The sequence below is a fragment of the Paralichthys olivaceus genome, chromosome 21, assembly GCF_024713975.1.
Source record: "Paralichthys olivaceus isolate ysfri-2021 chromosome 21, ASM2471397v2, whole genome shotgun sequence".
Classification (NCBI taxonomy): domain Eukaryota; kingdom Metazoa; phylum Chordata; class Actinopteri; order Pleuronectiformes; family Paralichthyidae; genus Paralichthys; species Paralichthys olivaceus.
The window spans coordinates 9,126,743-9,147,575 of NC_091113.1; the positions used below are offsets into that span (position 1 = coordinate 9,126,743).

The window sequence follows — 20,833 nt, forward strand, 5'->3', positions numbered from 1 at the left end:
AAACACACACTGTCCACATATGATCGGATAAAAAAAACCCCACATGTCAATACCAGGTGTGTACAGGGCCCAAGTGACAACTGGTCAAAACCCCTTGAAGGCAGACTTGAGATACAGAATCATGTTCTAGATACCACAGACATGTTTTGTGAAGCCAGTGTGACATTTGACCACCAAAATCTAAGCAGTTCATTCTTGAGTCCAAGTGAACGTTTGTACCAAATTTGAAGGAAGTCCCTCAAGGTGGTCTTGAGATATCTTGTTAAATCACAATGGGACAGATGGAAGGAAAACCAGTTAACAATATGCCTCCACCCACTGGGTGTGGCCAGCGCTGAAAACGAGCCAATTTTGGCAGAAAACCTTCTCGTATCGTGGATCCTATCACTTAATGCAAGATGCTGCCTGGAAAAATAAATATTTAGATTGGATATACCTGTACATTTTGCTATTGCTTCTTTTAAAGTATTACAAGATGAGAATCTCCATCCACTACAGCATTATGTAATATATCCAACTTATTAAATTCATTTCAGCTTTTACCCGAGCATATTTCAAATACCCAAACATCCATAACTTCACAGTTTCCTCTCTGTTTCTCTCTCCTATCTCGAATCTGGCACCTCCAGTATCTTCCAGCTGCTTCAGTCTCGTCCAAATACCATCACTTTGTCTGAGCAAAGCTCAAGGCGGTAATAACTAAAGATCAGCGCTGCGAGTGATGGAAGATAAACAGAGGCAGGTTATGTGACTCCCGCAGGACTGCGCACACAATGTCAGCGTTTGGACCGTGAATAAGCTAACGGTGTTCATTAGTGTGTTTGCTGTGGTGCTGCTGCTGTGTGGAGAGAGGGGCAGCTGCTTCTCTATTCCCACAGAGGAGGGTCTTTGTGCGGACACTTTGGCAGAGAATGCCGGGGGAGAGGGATCTATTCAGCGGCAGCACTTTCCCATGTGGCACCAACACAAACCTCCTGAACAAAGGAGTCACACACGGTCCTCTATCCACCACCTAAACCCCCCTCTGTCTCTTTCTCCATCACTTCTATCTGCCTTTCTCTGACCGTGAACTTTACTCATTTTGAGTATTTTAGTTTGGAAGAAATTGTCCTCAACACCTTTGCACTTTGTTTTTCTGCTGCAAGAGGACAACGATCAGCATGCTTTACCACACAGGAGGTCAATGAGGACGACTCTGAATTTTTTTTCTGGCAACAGAAAGTGAAAAAAGGAAAAATAGAAAGAAAATGCAAATAAGCTGATGATTATGTAACAGGAAAAAAACAAACAGGACATGATGAAACTACCAAACTGGTTATGCTGCAAATTATATTTTTAAAATCAGATTTTCAGCATTATTTGTGCATCTTTGACATTTTGCACATTTGTCATTTAATATTATGGGGACAACAAAAGAACGAAAGCATACTGGATTGCACACAATTTAATAAAAAAAAACATGTACAAGTTGCCGAATGTCCTCTGCAAATGAAAAAGTTTGATGTGCTGTGAGTTTGTGCGTGTGTGTGTACTCTCACAGGGCAATTGCGCAGGTCTCCCATGTTGCTGGCATTGCGGAGCAGTTCTCCAAACATGTCCGGTGTGGCCTTCTCTCTGCACTCCAGCATCCTCACCGCCTGGTTACTGCAGCATTAGACACACACACACAAATACACACACACACATTAAATTATTTCTGCCCCAATGCATAAGATTTTGTGAACAGAAGAAAACATTTATATTAAAGGCAGCAGGATTGGTTTTTTTTTCTCTCTCCATGCAGACGCTTCTGATGAACAACACTGAGTAGAATTCAACAATTTCTTCGGCAGATGTTCAGCCAGAAATACGACAAGAATTAAAACAATTGTCTTGCAAATTCTTTCTGGCCCTGCGTATTGCTTAGGCAGCCATCCACACACACACACACTCAAATTGATACTGACTCTGAGCCAGGACCACAGGCTCATCTGCTTTTATCAAGAAAAGGAAATGAAGAAAAATGAAGGCAGGAAAATAAAATATAAGAACAAATCTAGATTACAGTCCTTCTAAGAAATGTCTAAATCCTCTCTGATAATAATCTTTGACCTCTCTGAAGTGTTTAGGCCACAAGACAAGCAGTAACAATAGAGGAACATTATTGTTGTTAACGCTTAAGGAGAAGTTCATCTTCGCACCAAGCAAATGTGTGTTATTATCTGTGAATTACAGAATGAGCTCATCTGCAGTTGCTTTCTTTTCTTTTTCTCCCCTCTCCTTTCCTTTCCTTATTCCTTTCCTCTCCTTCACTATGCTTCTCCTTTTTAATCTCCTATCCTTTCCTTACCCCTCCCTTCCAATCCTTTCCTTTCCTTTTACCCCTTTACCCTCTGCTTTCCCTCTTCTTTGACCTCTACTCTCCTTTCTTTTCCTTACCCTCTCCTTTATACTCTCCTCTTCTCTCTTCCTCCATTAGCCTAAAATGAACTGAACCTCTTCACGGCCTCTCTTCCCCAATTTCCTCACCCTCTCATCTTCAGATGCCCAAACAGAAGAAAGGCTCAGAGAGCAGAAAGAGAGTAACAACAACAACACACAGCAGAAACATGTTTGTTCCTCTGTTTACTTCTGTATGAATAAACTTGAATCAGGCATTTGTTTTGTTTTTTTGTTGTTGCCCTTTTATTGTCTTACTCATGTTGACTCAAGCAGATTTGGCATATCACGACTGTAAACAACAGGCTTCACTTAGGGGTAAAAATAGCTTGGCAGTGCTAACAGGCACAAACACGGAGCGGCGGCACCGCTGTGCCCCACGACTACCTTGACATAGTGTGTTTATTTGTACTTTTGCCCCCTCCCTGCCCATTCATCCCTCTATTTCCTCCTGCACTGTGTTCCGTTTTCCAAAAGGGATATGGAGTGATACATCCTTTTATTTCCCTCTCGTTTACAGTCTTTCCGACCCACTGTTCCACTTATAGATTTATGTCGCCCCCCTGGGTCTACTGAATCAAACAGCTGATTGATTACTTCCCCTATTCCTTATTTCATTGACTCAGAGCATGTGCAAATTCTTTATGTAACAGCTCAGAGGATGTGCACATGCCTCTGCTGTGTGTGGATTTTGCAAACATGTCTGTGTGCAGACTTCCTGAACACGGGAGCGACATTATGCACAAGCTCACCTGCTCTTGAACATACACGTGTGTGCATAATGTGTCTGTAAGCGCAGGTGTGTATGTGTAATCGTGTTCACAGTTCAGTGTTCAGCAGGGATCCGTGCAGGAGAGAAGAGAACACGCTGTACCTTCCTTTACTGCCACCCAGCCTCAGCTTGCTGCCAGATTTACTGCATTGTGTGTGTGCCTGGGAATGTGCGAGTGTGTGTGTGAATGTAGGTGTGTGTCTGGTCTTACCAGAGGGATGTAGTGGAGATGTAATGAACCATCTGAATAAAGGGCAGGGGGTCTGATGTGGCTCCACAGCTGTTACACACACACTGTCAACACAGAGACAACCTCAGAATCATCATAGGACATTGTGTTTTTTAAAAATCTTTTCAAGTGGAAGATTTTTTGGGTTTTGATGAAATTTCCATTTTACAGTGAACCATGCATTAGTATCTTTAAAGTGACAGACGATCCGTCTCCTACCTGTTCGAACAGAGTCATGGCAAACTTCTGGTGTGGTATGCAGTGTTTGGCGGTGCAGATGTCCTCTCGACTCTCCGCGCTGATGTGGAAGTGGATACGCATCAGGAGATTCTCCTGAAAAATACATGAGCACCAATGTGTTGGTATGGTTTTAATGTGTCACTGTGGGCTTGAGTCTGTATGCTAAGGTGGCACATGTGTTTGTTTATATTGTATACACATGTACAGTGTGTGTTGGTGTGTTTGATGTGTGTTAGATCGGTTGGTGCTCTTGTTAATCTGACCGTGGGAGCAGCATCTATATTTCATAAGAGGCCGACGGATTCCCTGACTGAACACATTTACTACCAATCGATCAGACAGCGGCTCTCAGGTACACACATAAAACACACACGCACACACACACACACACACACTGTGGAGGTCTGTAAGGGAGAAAGAAAGAAAGAGGCAGAGGAAGAGACTGAAAGAGAGAGAAGTGGGAGAAAGCAACAGGAAGTGCTGTGAGGAAGGAACACAAGAAAGCATAGAGAGATTTCAAAGGTAGAATCTGTGACTAATGACACTTTATCTCCTTTATTTTCCTCTTCAATTCATGAATTCATTCATCATTCAATCATTCATTCATTCATTCATTCATTCATTCATTCAATTATTTATTAGCTATATCACTCATCCTTTGCGGGTTACAGTGGGGCTGAAGCCAATCCCATCTGACGTTGGATGAGAGGTGGGGCTCACCCCAGACAGGCCGCCAGCCTATCACAGCGCCAACATACTGAGACAAACAACCATTCACGTGGCAACGGGCAATTTAGAGTTTCCATTTAACCTTATCTGCCTTTGTACTGTGGGAGGAAGCTGGTGTGAATGGAAGTGATTCATGTTTGAGAATGATGTGGCAGCCCTCTGTGACGTCTCCCATTGGTTTGTGAACTGCTGTTTTGAAATCTCGAATGTTTTCTTTTTGTCCAGAGCCATCTTGTTTTTTTGAAACCAGACGTCACCATATTTGAAGGAGCAGGGGGTGAGTCTGACTGAGAGCTCAACAACATTGTACACTCACCTACACTTGTGTCCTGCTCCCATTGATACTAGATTACAGGGTATCCGTGCCCCCAATGCATATGGTGCTTTATCAACAATTTGATTCTAAATGGGACCATAATTTACAAATTTACAAAATGCTGTAAAGAAAACTTGAAACTAGCGATTTAAATAATGAACTACTCAGGGAAAATGTTTACTGTTGTTATAAATCAAGTGAAATTAAAGTCATTTTCTCATCTATAGAAACTGACTTCTTTTTTCAACCAATGGAGACGCCCCCTGTTGGTCAGTTGACTTCTGCATTGGCTTCACTTTTCACACTCAGAGTCTATGTCCATTTTTATTCACACTCTATGTTGAGAATATGCAAAATCTACACAGAGAACCAGTTCCAACCACCAGGCTAACCACTGCACCACCTTGATGATGAGGTTTATTTCAAAATAAAACACAGAATGCTATACTATATATGCAAAACAGTAGGGCTGAGCACAATTTTAATGAAAAGGTGGGTTTTTAATGAGGTTTGTGTTACTGAGCAGTTTTATACTGATGTGATGAGCTGTGACTGCCTCGTGCCTGAAATAAAGAGGAGTGCTTCAGTGTACAGTGATAGAAATTTTGTCTTCAAATATTTAAAATATTTAAAAATTAAACATTATATCATGAAAATGTAAAAAAAACAACAGCAGTACACTACACTAATGATTCTTGTTAATGTTATTATTACTTGGGCAATTTTCGGATATTTGAATTTCTTTAGGATGATTATAAAGATTATATGACATACATATTTGGTTGTCAAAATAAAGGTTAAAGTAAAAATGCTAACATGTACAAACTCTAACACGGTTAATACAGACTCTTGTGGTTCAGCACATCATGTCATTATAACTATAGTTATCCATCACAGCTTTAATTCAACTTTACATGAATCATTTTCAACGACAAATTGGATTGTCCAGTTTGTTTGTCGCACTGCTCATTACAGTCCCAAGTGGTTAAAATAGGGTCTGCACTTCCTACCAGTTTAAAGGAACAGAGGCTGGATAAGATAACGAGGAATATCCTACAACACACTGCAGTGAGTCTAAAATAGCCACAAACACCAACTGTGGCCTCACAAATAGAGTCACAACAAAAGTTTAATAACAGAAAACAGATTTCTCTGTTTTCTATTCAGAGAATTCTCAGATTTCTATCCCCTGTCCCCTGAAGATGTCTGACTGCAGTAAAGATCAGGGAGTTCCTCAAATAAGCCTTTAGGCAACTGATCACCTCTCCTATCGGTGTGTGTGTGTATGTGTGTGTGTGTGTGTGTGTGTGTGTGTGTGTGTGTGTGTGTGTGTGTGTGTGTGTGTGTGTGTGTGTGTGTGTGTGTGTGTGTGTGTGTGTGTCTGGCCATGTGGTGTCGCAGACTCACGAAGCACTCAGCAGCGTCGTCCATGATACCCAGCTGAAAGCGTTGTTCGTCTTGGAAAGTCTTGGCCAGAGCGCTCCGCAGTGCATCTGATGGCAGCACACGCTCACTGCTGAACTGGAACTGAGCAAAGATACTCTGCAGACACACACACACACACAGACACACACACACACCCATATAGAAATCCATTAATACTTTATTTCGCTGCTACAAATATACACTGTACCATTAATGCTTTTCCTGAAAAACCCCTGCATTGTTGGAGTGTCTCCTTGCACACAGGTGTATAGTACATTAAGTGCATTTGTGTATTTTATATTTATTCCTCTCAGAGTGAAACAAACCCCTCCGAACACATTTATTCTTTAAATCGGCAACGTGTTCTGTCAACTGACCCATAAAACAGAACAAGTGGAACTAGTCGTCAGCTTGTCAGGACCAACGTGCCGCACAACAAAACCCCAGACCGGGCTAAAACAAACGCCTGGCAGCACAGCTGGCCTCAATATCAGCCCATATCAATAATAAATGGCATTTGTAGTGCACTTTTCTCCCGACAAAAACAGCTCTCAGAGTGCTTTGTAGCAGTAAAATAGAAACCGAATGAAACTGATGTGGGGGGCTCGGAGAGAAAGCTAGGCCACTTAAAGTGTGTTTCGAGGGCAGCATTCAGTGACCAAAGAGGGGATCAGGTCGTTTGGAGAGGAAGGGTTGTTCACATGCAGGTCCAGACAACTGCCAGACCAGAGTTATCAGCCCATACACAACCACTCAAAGTTTTTCAGGGAAGTTATGGGTTTGCCTCTGACTTTTGTAGGGAAACAAATCGTTTAAAGAGTCTGACCAAGAAAGAACATCTATATATGTAGCAAAGTAGATCAGATCAAGATCCACTATTAAACTTCTCAAATTGTATCATTTGATAAGTGGACAAAACTTAGAGAGGTAAAACTATTCACTAGAAGATTTAATTATAAGATTGCATAGAACTTCGTGTGATCCACTGGAGCGGTCCCGACCCCCAGTGTGGGAAACACTGTCCTTAACTGTGAGGTGAAGAATACATTTTTATTTAATTAATTCTGTCAATAAGTCCTGCAGCGCTTTAGAAATTAGATTTTGATAGCCACAAGCTAGGCATGTAAACACATTGAGAGCTGTAGGTGCACAGGTGCTTTTCCAAGACCACAACTCAACCAACAAACAGGAGCAGAAGGAGGTCACGGTTGATGTAAGTGAGGGTGGGTGCGGGTTCTCAAAAAATTGACTTGTGCAGGACTCTCCTATAAATACACATTTGACATTTTGTATACAAATTTATATTCATCAATCAGAAAGTTGTTACAGAAAGATTTGGATGACCTGAGAAAAAAGTTTCAAACTTTCAGTTTGTATATCCACGTTATTGTAGATGTGCACATTTGCTAACTGTTGAATGCATTGTTTAATCAAAGATAAATTAAGTCAACAATTCAACGTTGTACAAAGTAAAAGCTACATTTCTCAGATATTCTCTTGAATAGTATCAAACGGCAGCACATTTACTATATGCACTTCTATCTGGAACAATAATTACTAAACATGTTGTTATAAAAATGACACTTTTAATGCACTGTGCAGCCCTAAGGCAGATGCTTTCATTCTAGTTATTATTAATGTCGTAAATAGAGGCAGTCATTGTAGAAATAGTGGCAGTAACTTTAGTTTTAGTAGCAGATAACACAGCCAGTTACTGTGTGGCTCATGTGGGAAGAAAATGCATAAATCCAGATGTATCAGTATCATAAATGTAGACATTTGAGTCGGAACATAAGAACTGAAACTAGCGAAGGAAGCGAGACGACAACATTTGACTGGGGCTGAACTGACGGCGTCTTCAGTGGGAGAGATAAAAGCACGGATGCCTTTCTCCAGATTGCCAACGGATAAAAGTGACCTAATTTTTTTGATGGTGAGAATTTTCAGTTGGAGAACAAGAAGCAAGACTGAGCAACTCTTTTTTGACCGACACTAAAACAGCCCAAAAAACCAGAAATAAACACGAGTCAGTGTGACGTGTCAGAGCAGCACCTGGTCTTCCGTCCCAGCAGTAATTCAATCACTGATGAGATGGCTGGGCTGAAAACCAGCAGGCGCTCTGTGTCCCGAGGACTCACACACACACACACACACACACACACACACACACACACACACACACACACACACACACACACTGTACCAGACAACAGAAAGATCTTCTAACACATGACTCATCTGTTTGTTTCCATTTTAGCTGCTCACAAGTGTAGCAGACATCTCTGATAGGTGCTAGGATTCCTGTATATTTTTTTCAAATTATTGATTAATGGATGTTTTATCTATTTGGAACCTTGATGTGTGATAAACCTGGTTAATTAAAGAATTCATTATTCCTGGAAGAGTCACCTTAATATCTATTTGTAACACTTATACCACAGGAATCTTATTAGAAATTAATGTGACAATGACACAAAAAGAAATGTATGTTTGTCTTGTTAATTCTTATGGAACAAGCAGTGACAGAAACAGGGAACGTCTGGTTGTACAGTGGAGAAACAGGTCATGATAGAAAACTAAATGGATGCTTAATAATTAAATAATAATAGCAACTACAATTCATAATTTCCAAGCATGACGATATTTCAGTTTTGTTATCAATTGTCAGTGATTTAACTTTATTTAAAGAGGCAAATGCTTGATGCTTAAACGTGCCACTTTATGTCTGTACGAGTGCAAAAACTTGATTCACTGATCAACCAATAAGTAATTTAATTACTACTTAGATAATGATTTCAATTCTTATAATCAGTCCCTTCATGCAAAAAAATTCACAAGTTCACAGATTATGAGAATATTTACAACATATGTGAAGTAAACAGAATATCTTAAGGTTTCTGGAAAAAAAACAAGATACTTGAAGTTACCATTGGAGGCTTTAAGAGATTGTGAAAATGTATATCTAATTAAAGTAATTAGCTAATTAAAGTAAAGTAAGTTTTTTCTAATCCCTGTATCCAGTAATTAAAAGAGGGGCGCTCAGTTTCAGTCTGTCTAACATAAGAACTAAAACAACTGATTTTGAAAAGGGTTAAAAAGTTGTGAAATTAGAAAATAAATTAATCATAGAAAATATTAAAATAATAAGCACAAAAACTTGAAACAGGTCAGACGCTGCAATGTGACTGAGCTGAAGTAGAGAGTGAGTCAGACAAAAACACTGATGGAAAATCACAGCTCAGTCACTTCTGGTATCTGCTGGGATTCAGTCATTATTGTACGACAGCGATACTGTGGTGAGAAGAGTTGAATGCTTTAGAAAGAGGACCTCAACTGTAAAATGCAAAACCATACCATTTAAAAAATACATGAATACATCACTAATCTGCAAGAGCTAATATATTTTAAATTGATCATATGTGCAAAACATTCATTGCAAACAGTAGTTCAGATACAGTCGTGGCAGCTAAAGCATTATTACAACTTTTCTTGTTGATTGAAATGTTTCCCAGTTATTTTGTAAAGTAAACATATTTTGAAGGAGACAAGTTTGAACTATCTGCTGTAGCAACTTCACCTCTCCATACGATTACTGAAAACATTAACTCAAGCTTCTTTAAACCATAGCTTCACCTACAAACGCTACAAAGTTTTACTTTCCGAACACATGACCTGAGGTTATGAGAACTAATATAAGATCTTCCATCATTCACTTCACAGATCCATGATCAGAGATATTCAGATGGGAGTTGTTCCCTGGTCACAGTTACATGGTTTTTATTTCCCATTTTTATGTGTTTGTTTGTATTAAAATGTCAGCAGTCATATTTTTTCACAGTTTAGAAGTTAAAGCTGGTTGTTGAGATCAAATGGAGTAAAAAGTGTTATAAAACAATAGGCACCAGTCTGTGAGTGAGGCTGAGTGTGTGAAGGCTGAGGGTTGGCAATGGGAAAGGTATAATGCAGTCGTGCTGACGGGGAGCACAGTGTGTGTGTGTGTGTGTGAGGGAGAGAGTGTGAGAGAGAGGGAGGGAGAGAGAGAGAAAGGGAAACAGGAGAAAAACGAAAAAGGCAATGTGTGAGCAATAGAATGCGTGTGCGCCTGTGCGTGCGCGCGTGTGTGTGTGTTATGGTGGCTGTGCTGACTGCAGCAATGCGCCAAGGAGAATGGAGGGGGAATATACCCTACAGAGAGTGGGAGGGAGGGAGGAGAGGAGGAGGAAGGGGGTGGAGAATAGGAAGGGATGAGGCTGAGTGAGTAAGAGTGAGGTGTGCATGTGTGTGTGTGTGGTCTAAGTGTGAAGAGAAGAGCAATCTATGCCAACTACGACATTCATTCATCTTTCTCCTTCCTTCTCCCATTTTCTCCTCTTTTCTCCCGTCCTACTCTTCACAGCCTGTGTGTGTATGTGTGTGTGTTTGTGTTCAGGTATCTGCATCTACGTGTGTGTGAGTGTGTTGCTGTTGAGAGAGATAAAGTGTTGCAGTGATTTCTTAAGGAATAACCACAGGCAGCCTCTGAACTTAGCTTTACTACAACAGCGGCCTTTCTATCTGCCGCAGATAAACTGAAATCCAGACACAATCCCTTTAAAATAAAATAATCCATAATGATCAATAATCTCTTTGATTCTGGAATAAGGATGTTTGGAAAAGAAACATGCCATCAAAGTTTCTTTTTTAGCGTGTGTCTTGTCGGGTTATTCAAGTACTTAAATCTCTGTTGCTGTGGTAACGACAGCCACAAACTTTAAGAATGTTACGTCTGTTCATTTTTCAGACTAAGGACGGGTAATGAGAGCTGAAAATGTGAACACTTAACATGGCGAGAGTACCTTTGCTTTGTACACCCACGGCTGAGTCATGCAATACGCCCACGGACTTCAGTGTAGGTGTGTGTTGGTGTGTGTGTGTGTCGCATCCCAGCATGGCAGGAGAGATTTGTGAGTATATCATGGTGCGCGTCTATAGCGGAGTAACGTGTGCAGCATGCAAGTAAGATTTGTGTGCATGCATAGGTGTGTATTCTTGTGTGTGCACCATTCCAACTTGGTGTCTGCTAGCTCAGCGCTTTCAGTCAGCCAATTAATTACAGAGAAGCGCTTGAGACAGAACAGCGTGTAGAACACACACATCCACACTGCTACACACATATACGTGCACACTACATTACACACACACACACACATCTCTTCCCTTCACTCAGACAAGCATTTGTCATCACTAAAGCAACAAATGGCTGAGGCAGAGCTGCATAAGGCTTGTTCATTATGAGGGTTTCATGATGTTACACATCATCTTCTTATGGGCGAAACCCGCAACTGCTGGAACACAACACAGATTCAACCTGTAACTGTGTTAGAGAAGCTTTTACACTGACTGTTTCCAAGCAACTCTTTACTGCTAAAAACGGTTTGATTCATACTACGTAATGCTTTTTGACACAATGAAGAAGAAGTGGAATCATCAAAAAGTGCATATAAGTGTTTAAAAATTAACTAGTATATAGAATAAAAGTAGTAACTTAGTAACTTAATACTAGAGTTTGGTTGAATGCTGTTTTCATAAATGACGTAGGAAGACCGCAGCAAGAGCCTGTCTGAGTCAGACACATTCACAACAATAGGAAAATGTCTAGAACATGTGTAGAGCACATGTGTACTATTACTATGAATATAATGAGAAAAATTAACTTTCAGGACCTGAAGGTATCCTGAAACACCTACATTTCTAGCTTTTTTGTTGCTCCTTTTTCAAAACAAGTCATTAAAAGTTTTGTTGAAAAGAGAAAGAAGTCTTTTAAAGCTCTGATGGACTGCCCTTTTTCCAGTGTTATGAATTTCATCTCTTATGCATACGTATGTATCTATGTTCTCTGTTATGTGCACTCTTCCTGAAATGTGAGTAAATGTAGATATTCTCCCAAATCAGGGAAAAACGTGTGCAAAACATTACCTTCTCATAACACACGACAAATGTGTTTGTGTATTAAAAAGAGGAAATAAACAGGAAAATAAACAAAGAGGAGTTTGGTACATCTTTCAAAAACTTTAACTCACTCAGCAGCAAATCCAAGACAAACCAGGTCACTGAGCTGTTAGATGGATGAGTAATCTTCCAAAAGTGTGGCAGAGTAACACCGGAGTAATGTCCGCTGCTTCAGGTTTTGCAGTTAAAAGGACAAAGTGGGAGCGTCTTTACCTTTAAAGCGCAGAAGATGCATGAGTCCTCCATGCACTTGTGTGTCGTCAGCTGTCGAAAGCTTCGGCGAAAGATGTCGAGATGCCACAGAACCTGGGAGACGAAACACACAGAAACATTTTTTACCGAAGGATCCACATCTGATATTTTCCTTTTCTACATTAAAATGTGATTTGTGTCTAAATCTGGAGTGATTTAGCTGAAAACTATTTGAAAAGGTTTACATGCTAAGAAGTTCAGAAAACACATCACTCTTCTCATAATGTCTATTGCTGCAGCTCCTCTTTTCAGCCTCTGTCTGAAACTCTTGGTTTTAGGTCCTGTCTCTTAAAGGCCCCATTCATTACAAAGCCTCTGTGAGATTGGCCAACTGCTTCCAGTTTTCTGGTGTGTTATCTGGCCAGAGCGGTCGAGGCTCCTAACTTTTGTCATATAGATTAGAGTTTCCTGTCCCTTTAAAAACGAATTGAGCAATGCTCGCTGTACTAAAACTGAATCAAATGACTTCCAGTAACGTGAGAGTGTTGCAGAGAATCCACACCCCGGGCCTGCAGCTCTGATTGACTTTTAACCATTTTCAGCTCATTGTTCTTCCCAACATCCAGTGTGCTTTCTACTTTGTATACGTACAGCAGCAAAATACATGCTGAGGTGGATGTTCAGGGAGAAAAGAACCATCACAAACCCCAAAGACATGAGAAAGAAGACATGGAAACTAGTGGTCTACATGAGATAGACATCTTTCTGTCCTTCTCTCTCCCTTGTACATAATGAGAGGAAAGAGCTTTTAGTAGATTCATTCAGCGAGCTGTAAGACAATATTGACACAACACTGTCCCTTAGGCTTCGGCTGGACTATGCAGCACTCATTCACAGGAACACACACACACACACACACACAATATGCACGTGCAGTTTACAAGCCATGTCGTAAGAAGACTGCTTTTTAAACACAAAAATCCAACATATATGGCAACCTTAGCAATACTGGTCTGCACTGTGTGTGTGTGTGTGTGTGTGTGTGTGTGTGTGTGTGTGTGTGTGTGTGTGTGTGTGTGTGTGTGTGTGTGTGTGTTTTAAGGGCAGAGTGATAGGTGGAGGATAGAGGGGGTGGAGGATGACAGACTACATGCTGACGCCAGTGTATGCGTTCTATCTCTCCCTCCTCTCTCTCTCTCTGTTGCCCCTCCTCTCTGTAGTTTATTTGGTCGTGATGAATCGGCTCGCTGCACAGCACTGCAGCAGCCACAGCACACTTTACCCATGCCCATCTCTCTTTATTACCAGGTATCTGTCTATCTATCTATCCATCTCTTTTTCTCATCCTCTAGTTAGTCTTTCTCTCCTCTTTTACCATTTGTATCATTCGTTTCTCTCTGGTTTCTCCTTTTATTACGTTTTCTTACTTTCTTTCTCTGGCATGAAAGTATTGGAACAACTGCAGGTGCTTCTTGAAGAAACCATAGTATAAAAAAAAGATGGAAACAAACAGATCAGAAACTGACGTCATCACCTTGTGTATTTAGGAAGCCACCATCTTCCATTTACTTGTTTGAGTGACAGATGATTGTAATCAATGACACTGGTTATTGATTGGTTGTGGTGTCATGGATGAGGTGGTCCTGTCTCCTTGTTTGTGATGTCAAATAAAATAATCACATTAAAATGTTAAAATTAGCTCTTACTTCCTCAGCTCAAAACCATTTAACTGATGAATCACAAGGTGGCTTTTATTGTGAAGCAGCCACAGGAAACACCTCAGTAAACTCTGAGTATAATCTGTACCTGCTCAATGAGAGTTTACTGTATTATTACACCTTTCTTGCTGTTTCCATGGTAACTGCAGGTGTCATCAAATCACCCAGGCCTGACATTTTAAGGATTATAAGGGTTTCTGGCGTTATACACCTCACCACTGGAATGAACCATGGCATAAAGTGAAATTGAAGACACTCGCTCCTCTGAGGGACTTTAAAGTCCTGATTAAACTCATTGATTAACAGCAACTGTGGCCAAGAGTCACAATAATGTAATAATGGTAAAAGGTAAAAGTAGAAAAGAGCCATGAAGTCATTATACAGACTTAGCCACCAAGACATACTGCTCACACAGACCATGTAAAGGTGTGGTAACGCCATATTGAGAATGAATTCAGCTTTTCATTTGCCAGAGATGAAGTACACGATTGTCAACCAGAAAAGTTTACTGACCAGAGTGACTGAGTGGTCGTTTTTAAGTTGTTTGGTGTAGGAGTAGGTTTCCTCCCCCAGGGGAGGGCCACGCAGTTTCGGAGGAGGATCAATAAATGTAAGTCAAAATACTACATTAGATATTAAAATGAGATCAGGTAAAACAGCCTAAATGTGTAATAAGGTTGAAGAGAAAGTTAAGAGATAAAGTCGTTTGGGGGGATTTTACTGTTTTACCCATTTTCCCTGAGTCAGAAACAAATAAATGCTGCAGAACAGCTGAACTCAGAGGACCTTGTTGAGTATTTGGTGCAGTACGAAGTCAAATAACAATATAAGGCTACCTTTGCTCAGATATTACGTGTGTATGGAATGACAACATGATCATGGGCCTACAGGAAATAATCAAGAGACCTAAGGTGAGGGGGGGATGAAGGCCCACAGACTTACATATCCTCGACTGTAGGATACATCATTTGTTTTCAGGTCTCTTGAAAAACGATCTTGATTATAATTAGACTCCCTGAACAGATAAAGTTTTACTGAAATACACATAAAACCTATAATGTTAATTGACTTATTTGTAGTTGTCAACTGTTTTGTTTGTTTGTTTGTTTCCGAATGTATATTATAATATTTTTACTGGATGTTAAGGTTGGTTTATTTCTTTCATGGTCTGAAAATTTGGATAAATTCTGTTATTAAATTATAATTTATGACTTAATAGTGCACTGAAAGCTTAGATAATGAGGTTATTATACATAAATTACACATGCTGTTATTTATTACTTACAAACCCTTATTATATAGCTTTGCGATGCATTTAATATGCATCACTGCACAAATAAAACCACAAAATTGTAAATACGGATTAATCGAAAATGATTAAATATTTCATCCTTTAATCATACAAACATAAAGAGAATTAGAGACACAAACACTGTCATTGGTGAATATTACTATTGTCACAATGACTTGTGTTTCAGCTGATCATCGTCCAACCACTCTTATGCAAACCCTTGTCACATTCTGACAAGACAACATTGGTTTTAATGTAGACGATAAAAGGATCAGATCTATTTAATCTGACAAGCTCTCACTCTCAGTCATGATCTGCTCTACATGGCTGATTTTACTGAGTCCTACAGTTCTACTCTTCTGCTACCACACATGACTGTGGCATCTCTTTCCCATAAACTAGGCTATAAGCCTAGTTTATGCTTCTGTGTCACGTCGACGCCGTAGCTACGGACGCAGACCCCTACGCCGTACGTGCGCCTCCCAAAAATCCTAACTACGCGGACGTCGACGGGGACCGTAAGCGCTGTGATTGGTCCGCTCAGAACGTAAGTTCCGGCAGTTGCTTTTCCGGTCTTTCTTCCTCGTCGTAAAAACCAACTCCGCAAACGTTTTCTTTGTAGCTTGCGCTTCAACATTTGCAATATAAGCATTTGTTCTTCAATATTGATGAGCTCCAACAACAAAAACAGCTGCTCCACCTCGGTCGCCGTTGTTTACTGTTGTTTACTTTACGGAAGAAAAAGCGAGGATTCGGCTATAACCACACAAACACACCGCTACACCCCCTAGCGGCATGGCGGTGAATTGCAGAGCAACGCGTTCCCTCGACGCAGAACTTCAAATGCTCAACGACTGACGGCGTAGGTACGGCGTCGACGTGACGCAGAAGCATAAACTAGGCTGAGTGAGTATCAGATGATGCTGTTTCTGCAATTCTGACCTTAGTGATCTGTCAGTCAACAGACCCTCTTCATAACAGACAATTTAACTTGTCATAGTTGTTTATGATTATAATAATGATGGCTGTGTTGTATTCAAGTGTCCCGGTTAGCCACGAGTGTGACAGGGAGCCTGCACGCCTTTTTCTACTGTGACATCTCAAATAGCCTCAGTAAAAATAGCCTTGATATTTGCCACTCTTGAAAATGATGAAGCTCAGCGTTTTCTGACCTCCACACCGACCTTCATACCTGCTCCCGATTCTTTCATCCAGCCCTTAGTGTACTTTTGTGTACAAACACAAACATCTAAAGATGATGTTGAGTTCTATAGGTTTCATGGCCTGCTCCCTGCAAAATCCTGCATTGCAGCTTATCTATACTGGCTATCCTTTGAGGGGTCACAGGGGGACTGGAGCAAATCCCAGCTGCCACTGGACAGGATGCAACCTGGACAGGTCCCTATAGAGCGTCGACATAAAACAAACATTCATTCAAACTCAGATTCACACCTACCGCCAATAAAATGTCCTGTTATCCTAAGGAGTATATCTTTGGATTGCGAGAGGAATCCAGAGTACTTAGTTGGACTTACTTGGACTAAATTGGGGTTTGATCACATTGCTGTTTTTAAACAGCTCGTGCCAGTAATCGACTTCTAGGGCTTCTAGGGCTCGGTCGGGTTCGGGCAAAAAATTGCAGCCTTAGTCAATCTCTACTGCAGAGCCACAGTTGAACACTTCATTATAATACTGCTCTTAGTATTCGGCCCAATAACCATTACCAATTATCTGCATGCAGCAAAACAGAGCATTAAAGTTAGCATTTAACCGTATGCATTGTATTTCAAATGCAATAAATGGATGAGTGAATGTATATATTAACGTTTATTTTGCTTAGCGTGAACATTTACTCAAGTCAAACCAACAGATTCAGCTACAGGGGTTCTGTTACTCAACAGTAGCATGCTGCTTACACACTCATGCTTCAGTATCAATGTCATATATAGGGACCAAACCTTGACTTTGTGTTTTTTACCACACACACACACACACGCTGCTGCCTGATGACTGAGTACATGTGTTTGAGCCAGCAGATTCTAAAACTCCTTTTTATTTTCACCTGCGTTTACATTGTAAAAAGTAGCTGAGCGCGTATATACACTTTACCTCGCAGCACCTTCCTTCATTCTCATTGAATTACATACAACCACTGCTGCTGACGTTGGCGCCACCCAGCAGCTCTACTGCAGCAGCGGGGGGTTAAGTGCCTTGCTCAGAGGGGCCCTCAGGTAGAGAGGAGACAGGAAAGAGTATTTCACTTAATTTCAGTGTAATGTTGTATTAGAGCATTAATCATTAGAGTGAACAAACAAGTTTTGAGGCATTTTTGATAATCAATTAATCATCAGAAAGTTTTCCGCTCAACCCAGGTGAAGATTTGATCCTTTTTGTGTCATTGCAAACTTAAATTCCATTTTACATTGTTTAGCAGTTATACACATCACAGACCGAACAAGAAATGAATCAAGAGAATAAACCATCTTAAGTTGCAGCCCTGCTGCTATTAGAAACAGTCCTGAACTTTGACCTCTAACTTATTATCTCGATAATAGAAGCACACATGAACACATGCACATACACGCACTGAGAGAAATACACTGTGAAACAGCCAAAAAGCATCTCAGTACTTTAACAAATCCTCTCAGTTCATCCTCACTCTTCTTTGTCCTCTCTTCTTGGTGTGTGTGTGTACATGTGTGTCCTTGAATTGGCCCACTTTTCTCTCCTTTTCTCAGACATTCTTCATTTTCACAAATAAACTTCATGTCCTTCACTTTGTCTTTTCATGTCTGTCCCTCCTTCTCTCCGTCCCCACCCTCTTTCTCTCCCTTTCTTCCCCTCCATGTCTTGCTTTCACAACAAATACGCATTTTCCCCTCTTACCTTATTTGTGTCTTTAATTCCACTCTTTCTCCCAGCAGTAACACATTCAGTCCTCTCATCAGCTTTTTCATGCTGTATACTCCTCATCCCTCTTTCTTCTCTTCTCTTCCTATGGCAACTTTTCCTCCTCTCATCTGCTCTCTTCAACTCCCCCTAAGCTTCTGCCCCATCACCTTCCTCCCTCTCCAGCTTACTCAAACCTCTCTCTCTTCTTTCCTCTCTCTCTCTCTCTCTCTGGCACTCTCTCTCTCTCTTTTTCAAGCCAGTAGTCAAGAGGCATGTGTGTGTGTGTGTAGGTATGATTGTGCCAGCTGGAAGTCTTGAGAGGAGTGAAGAGAGTGTGTGTGTGCAGAGAGGAGATGCAGCCGCAGCAGCAGCAGCAGCAGCAGCGCAGTGTAAGCATCTCCACACACAGACTTGGATGTCTACACTGAAGCCAGACCGGCAGCATTTCCAAAACCCACTGAAACACGCAAACACCCATAATATGGTGCTAATCTCGTCCCTGTCGCATTCAAATACTGCAGTGAGAGGGGAGGAGAACTGGGAGTGCAAAAATTTGTGTGTTAGCATTGTGCATTTTGTGAAGATTACCAAAAGTATTCCATATTAGAAAGTAGTGGCTATTGTCTCAGCCAATCATGCAAAAAACCTTCATGACATTTCACAGGAAACTTAATTGAAATTGTGATCACGAGTGTGTAAAAGCCTGTAGTTTACCTGAGGCAGGTTCATTTTTAAATGCAGTCTGGACATTTTTGTCACTCCGATTCCTTTTTTTTTTTTTAAAGAAAACAATGATGATCAGTTGCATCTTTTATACAATGTTATTTACACCAAAACCTGATTACCAGTCCAGGACCTGTGTGTTTCAGGGAATAGTGTGTATCTGGACAAGTTATAATCACGTAAATTCAATCATATTGATCAGTCAACCCTTTTGGACTTAGACCTGATCTTCAGCAACTGTGTACTTATACTCAAGTGTCCCAAAAGTGTCCAAATACAGTAGATTTTTCACTTACTTATAAAAAATAAAAACTAATAATAAATGCCAGATGGATTTGGAGTCTTTAGACCGGTGTTACACTTTTCTTCAACAGGTTTTGTTGAAACATTTGATGTCAGACTGTGGATTAAGGTCAAGCAACTGACTTGGCAAGTCAACACCACAACATGGTTCTAAATGTGTCCATGAAAAAAATGTCACTATCCAAATACTTTCCAACTGCCCTGAGTTTGAGTGCAAGTGTTTATCTGACTGACCTGCAGAGCACTGTTGAGGAAGCAGCTGTTCTGTCCCGGCTCGTTGCTCAGGCCTTTGCTGGGTGCAATAGAGGTCATGGTTCTCGGGGTCACCAGCCCCTGCGCCGCACCTACTGCTCCGCCACCCGACGCAAAATAGTTCCTCTTCCACGACATCCCAACCTGGATGCCCCCGTTTCCACGGTGAGGCGGGTAAGGGGCGGGGCAGCAGACCAAGCGCCGGCCTCTATGTCACTCCCATGAGAGAGAACGAAGGAGAATGAGAGAAAAGCGGAGGAGAAGGAAATGGAGGGAGGAAGACGAGGGAGGTGGCGGCGGTAGATCAAGGAGACGTGGTGTGTCTTGAACGGGGATTTGGCACCCATACACCCCTCCCCCTCTCCAGCCGTGTTTTCACTTTAAAATCTGTCCACTTGCTGGCGCCAGCAGTCGGCTTTTTGTTTTTCTTTTTTTAGCTCCTCCGATTTAGCGGTTTGTGTATGAGGACATGAGAGCGGTTCCAAGGCGTCCTTGTGCAGGTTCTGTCAGATAAATGTTGATGAGGCAGCACTTCTGCTCCCATGTGGAGACTCCTTCAATACTTTCTTCTCGTTTACTTTGCCTGTAAGACACAAACACCAAGCTGTTAGGACTCATCAGTACCTTTAACAGGTTTACACCACACATCACCATTTTTAACGTTTACTATATTGCACAAAGTTCCCTAAGTAACATGAACATTCTTAGCACGAAAACTGGAGTTAAAGTGGAGTTTGACACCATCTTTTGCAGTGAAAGATTTACCCACTGCCGCTCTTGTTTTGATCGATGACGACATACTGACGATTCTTCTGCCATATTAATGTTTTTCGCCTATACAGCTGGTAGGGCGTTAGCTAGCTAACACTGTTAACCTAACTAAATTCAGTTTGTTATTAGATAGGAAAAAGTCATGATTACAGCAACTGACTTTTTTAAGTGTTACTGAATATTTTCTCATTTGCAATATGAAAAAGTTATATTTTATATATATATTATAGCACCAAAATTGTAGCAATTTGAAAGGTAACGTTTTGTTCGTATTTTTTAGCCCATCATTTTGGTTCTAATGCATATCCACACAGTTTAGTCTTACCAGCCACAAACAAACCCCACTGTACCGTATGTATTCAAAAGCTAAATGTTTACTCAGCGCCCCAGTGTCCATAATTGTCTGCTGCAGCTTTAATTTAACTGTTTGATTGCTTTTGCACTTTGAATCATATTTCATCGTGTATAATCTTATTCGTCAGGGTAACATTACATCAGTGCTATGGCACGGGGACGGCTAGCAGAAATCTGTCATTTTATAATCGGTACTTAGGGACTTTATCTGGAGCTTATG

General features: G+C 40.9%; 1 protein-coding gene across 4 annotated transcripts in view; it reads right to left on the bottom strand.

Annotated features, from left to right (window-relative positions):
- Window positions 1-20,833, bottom strand: part of usp54b (ubiquitin specific peptidase 54b) — a 47,815-nt gene that overhangs the window by 18,655 nt on the left and 8,327 nt on the right. For 3 of the 4 annotated variants that reach the window (XR_011239712.1, XM_069517533.1, XM_069517532.1), the window contains exons 2-7: window positions 19,471-20,071; window positions 12,331-12,423; window positions 6,112-6,246; window positions 3,639-3,752; window positions 3,402-3,484; window positions 1,539-1,644 (exon numbers count right to left, since the gene is read on the bottom strand). Coding sequence is in view for 3 of the 4 variants with exons in the window: in XM_069517533.1 (XP_069373634.1) it covers window positions 1,539-1,644; window positions 3,402-3,484; window positions 3,639-3,752; window positions 6,112-6,246; window positions 12,331-12,423; window positions 19,471-19,626 (687 nt within the window). In the remaining variant the exon portion in view is untranslated. Of the gene's footprint in view, window positions 1-1,538; window positions 1,645-3,401; window positions 3,485-3,638; window positions 3,753-6,111; window positions 6,247-12,330; window positions 12,424-18,204; window positions 18,377-19,470; window positions 20,072-20,833 lie in introns of those variants that run through there. The other variant, XM_069517534.1, reaches the window with a different exon arrangement.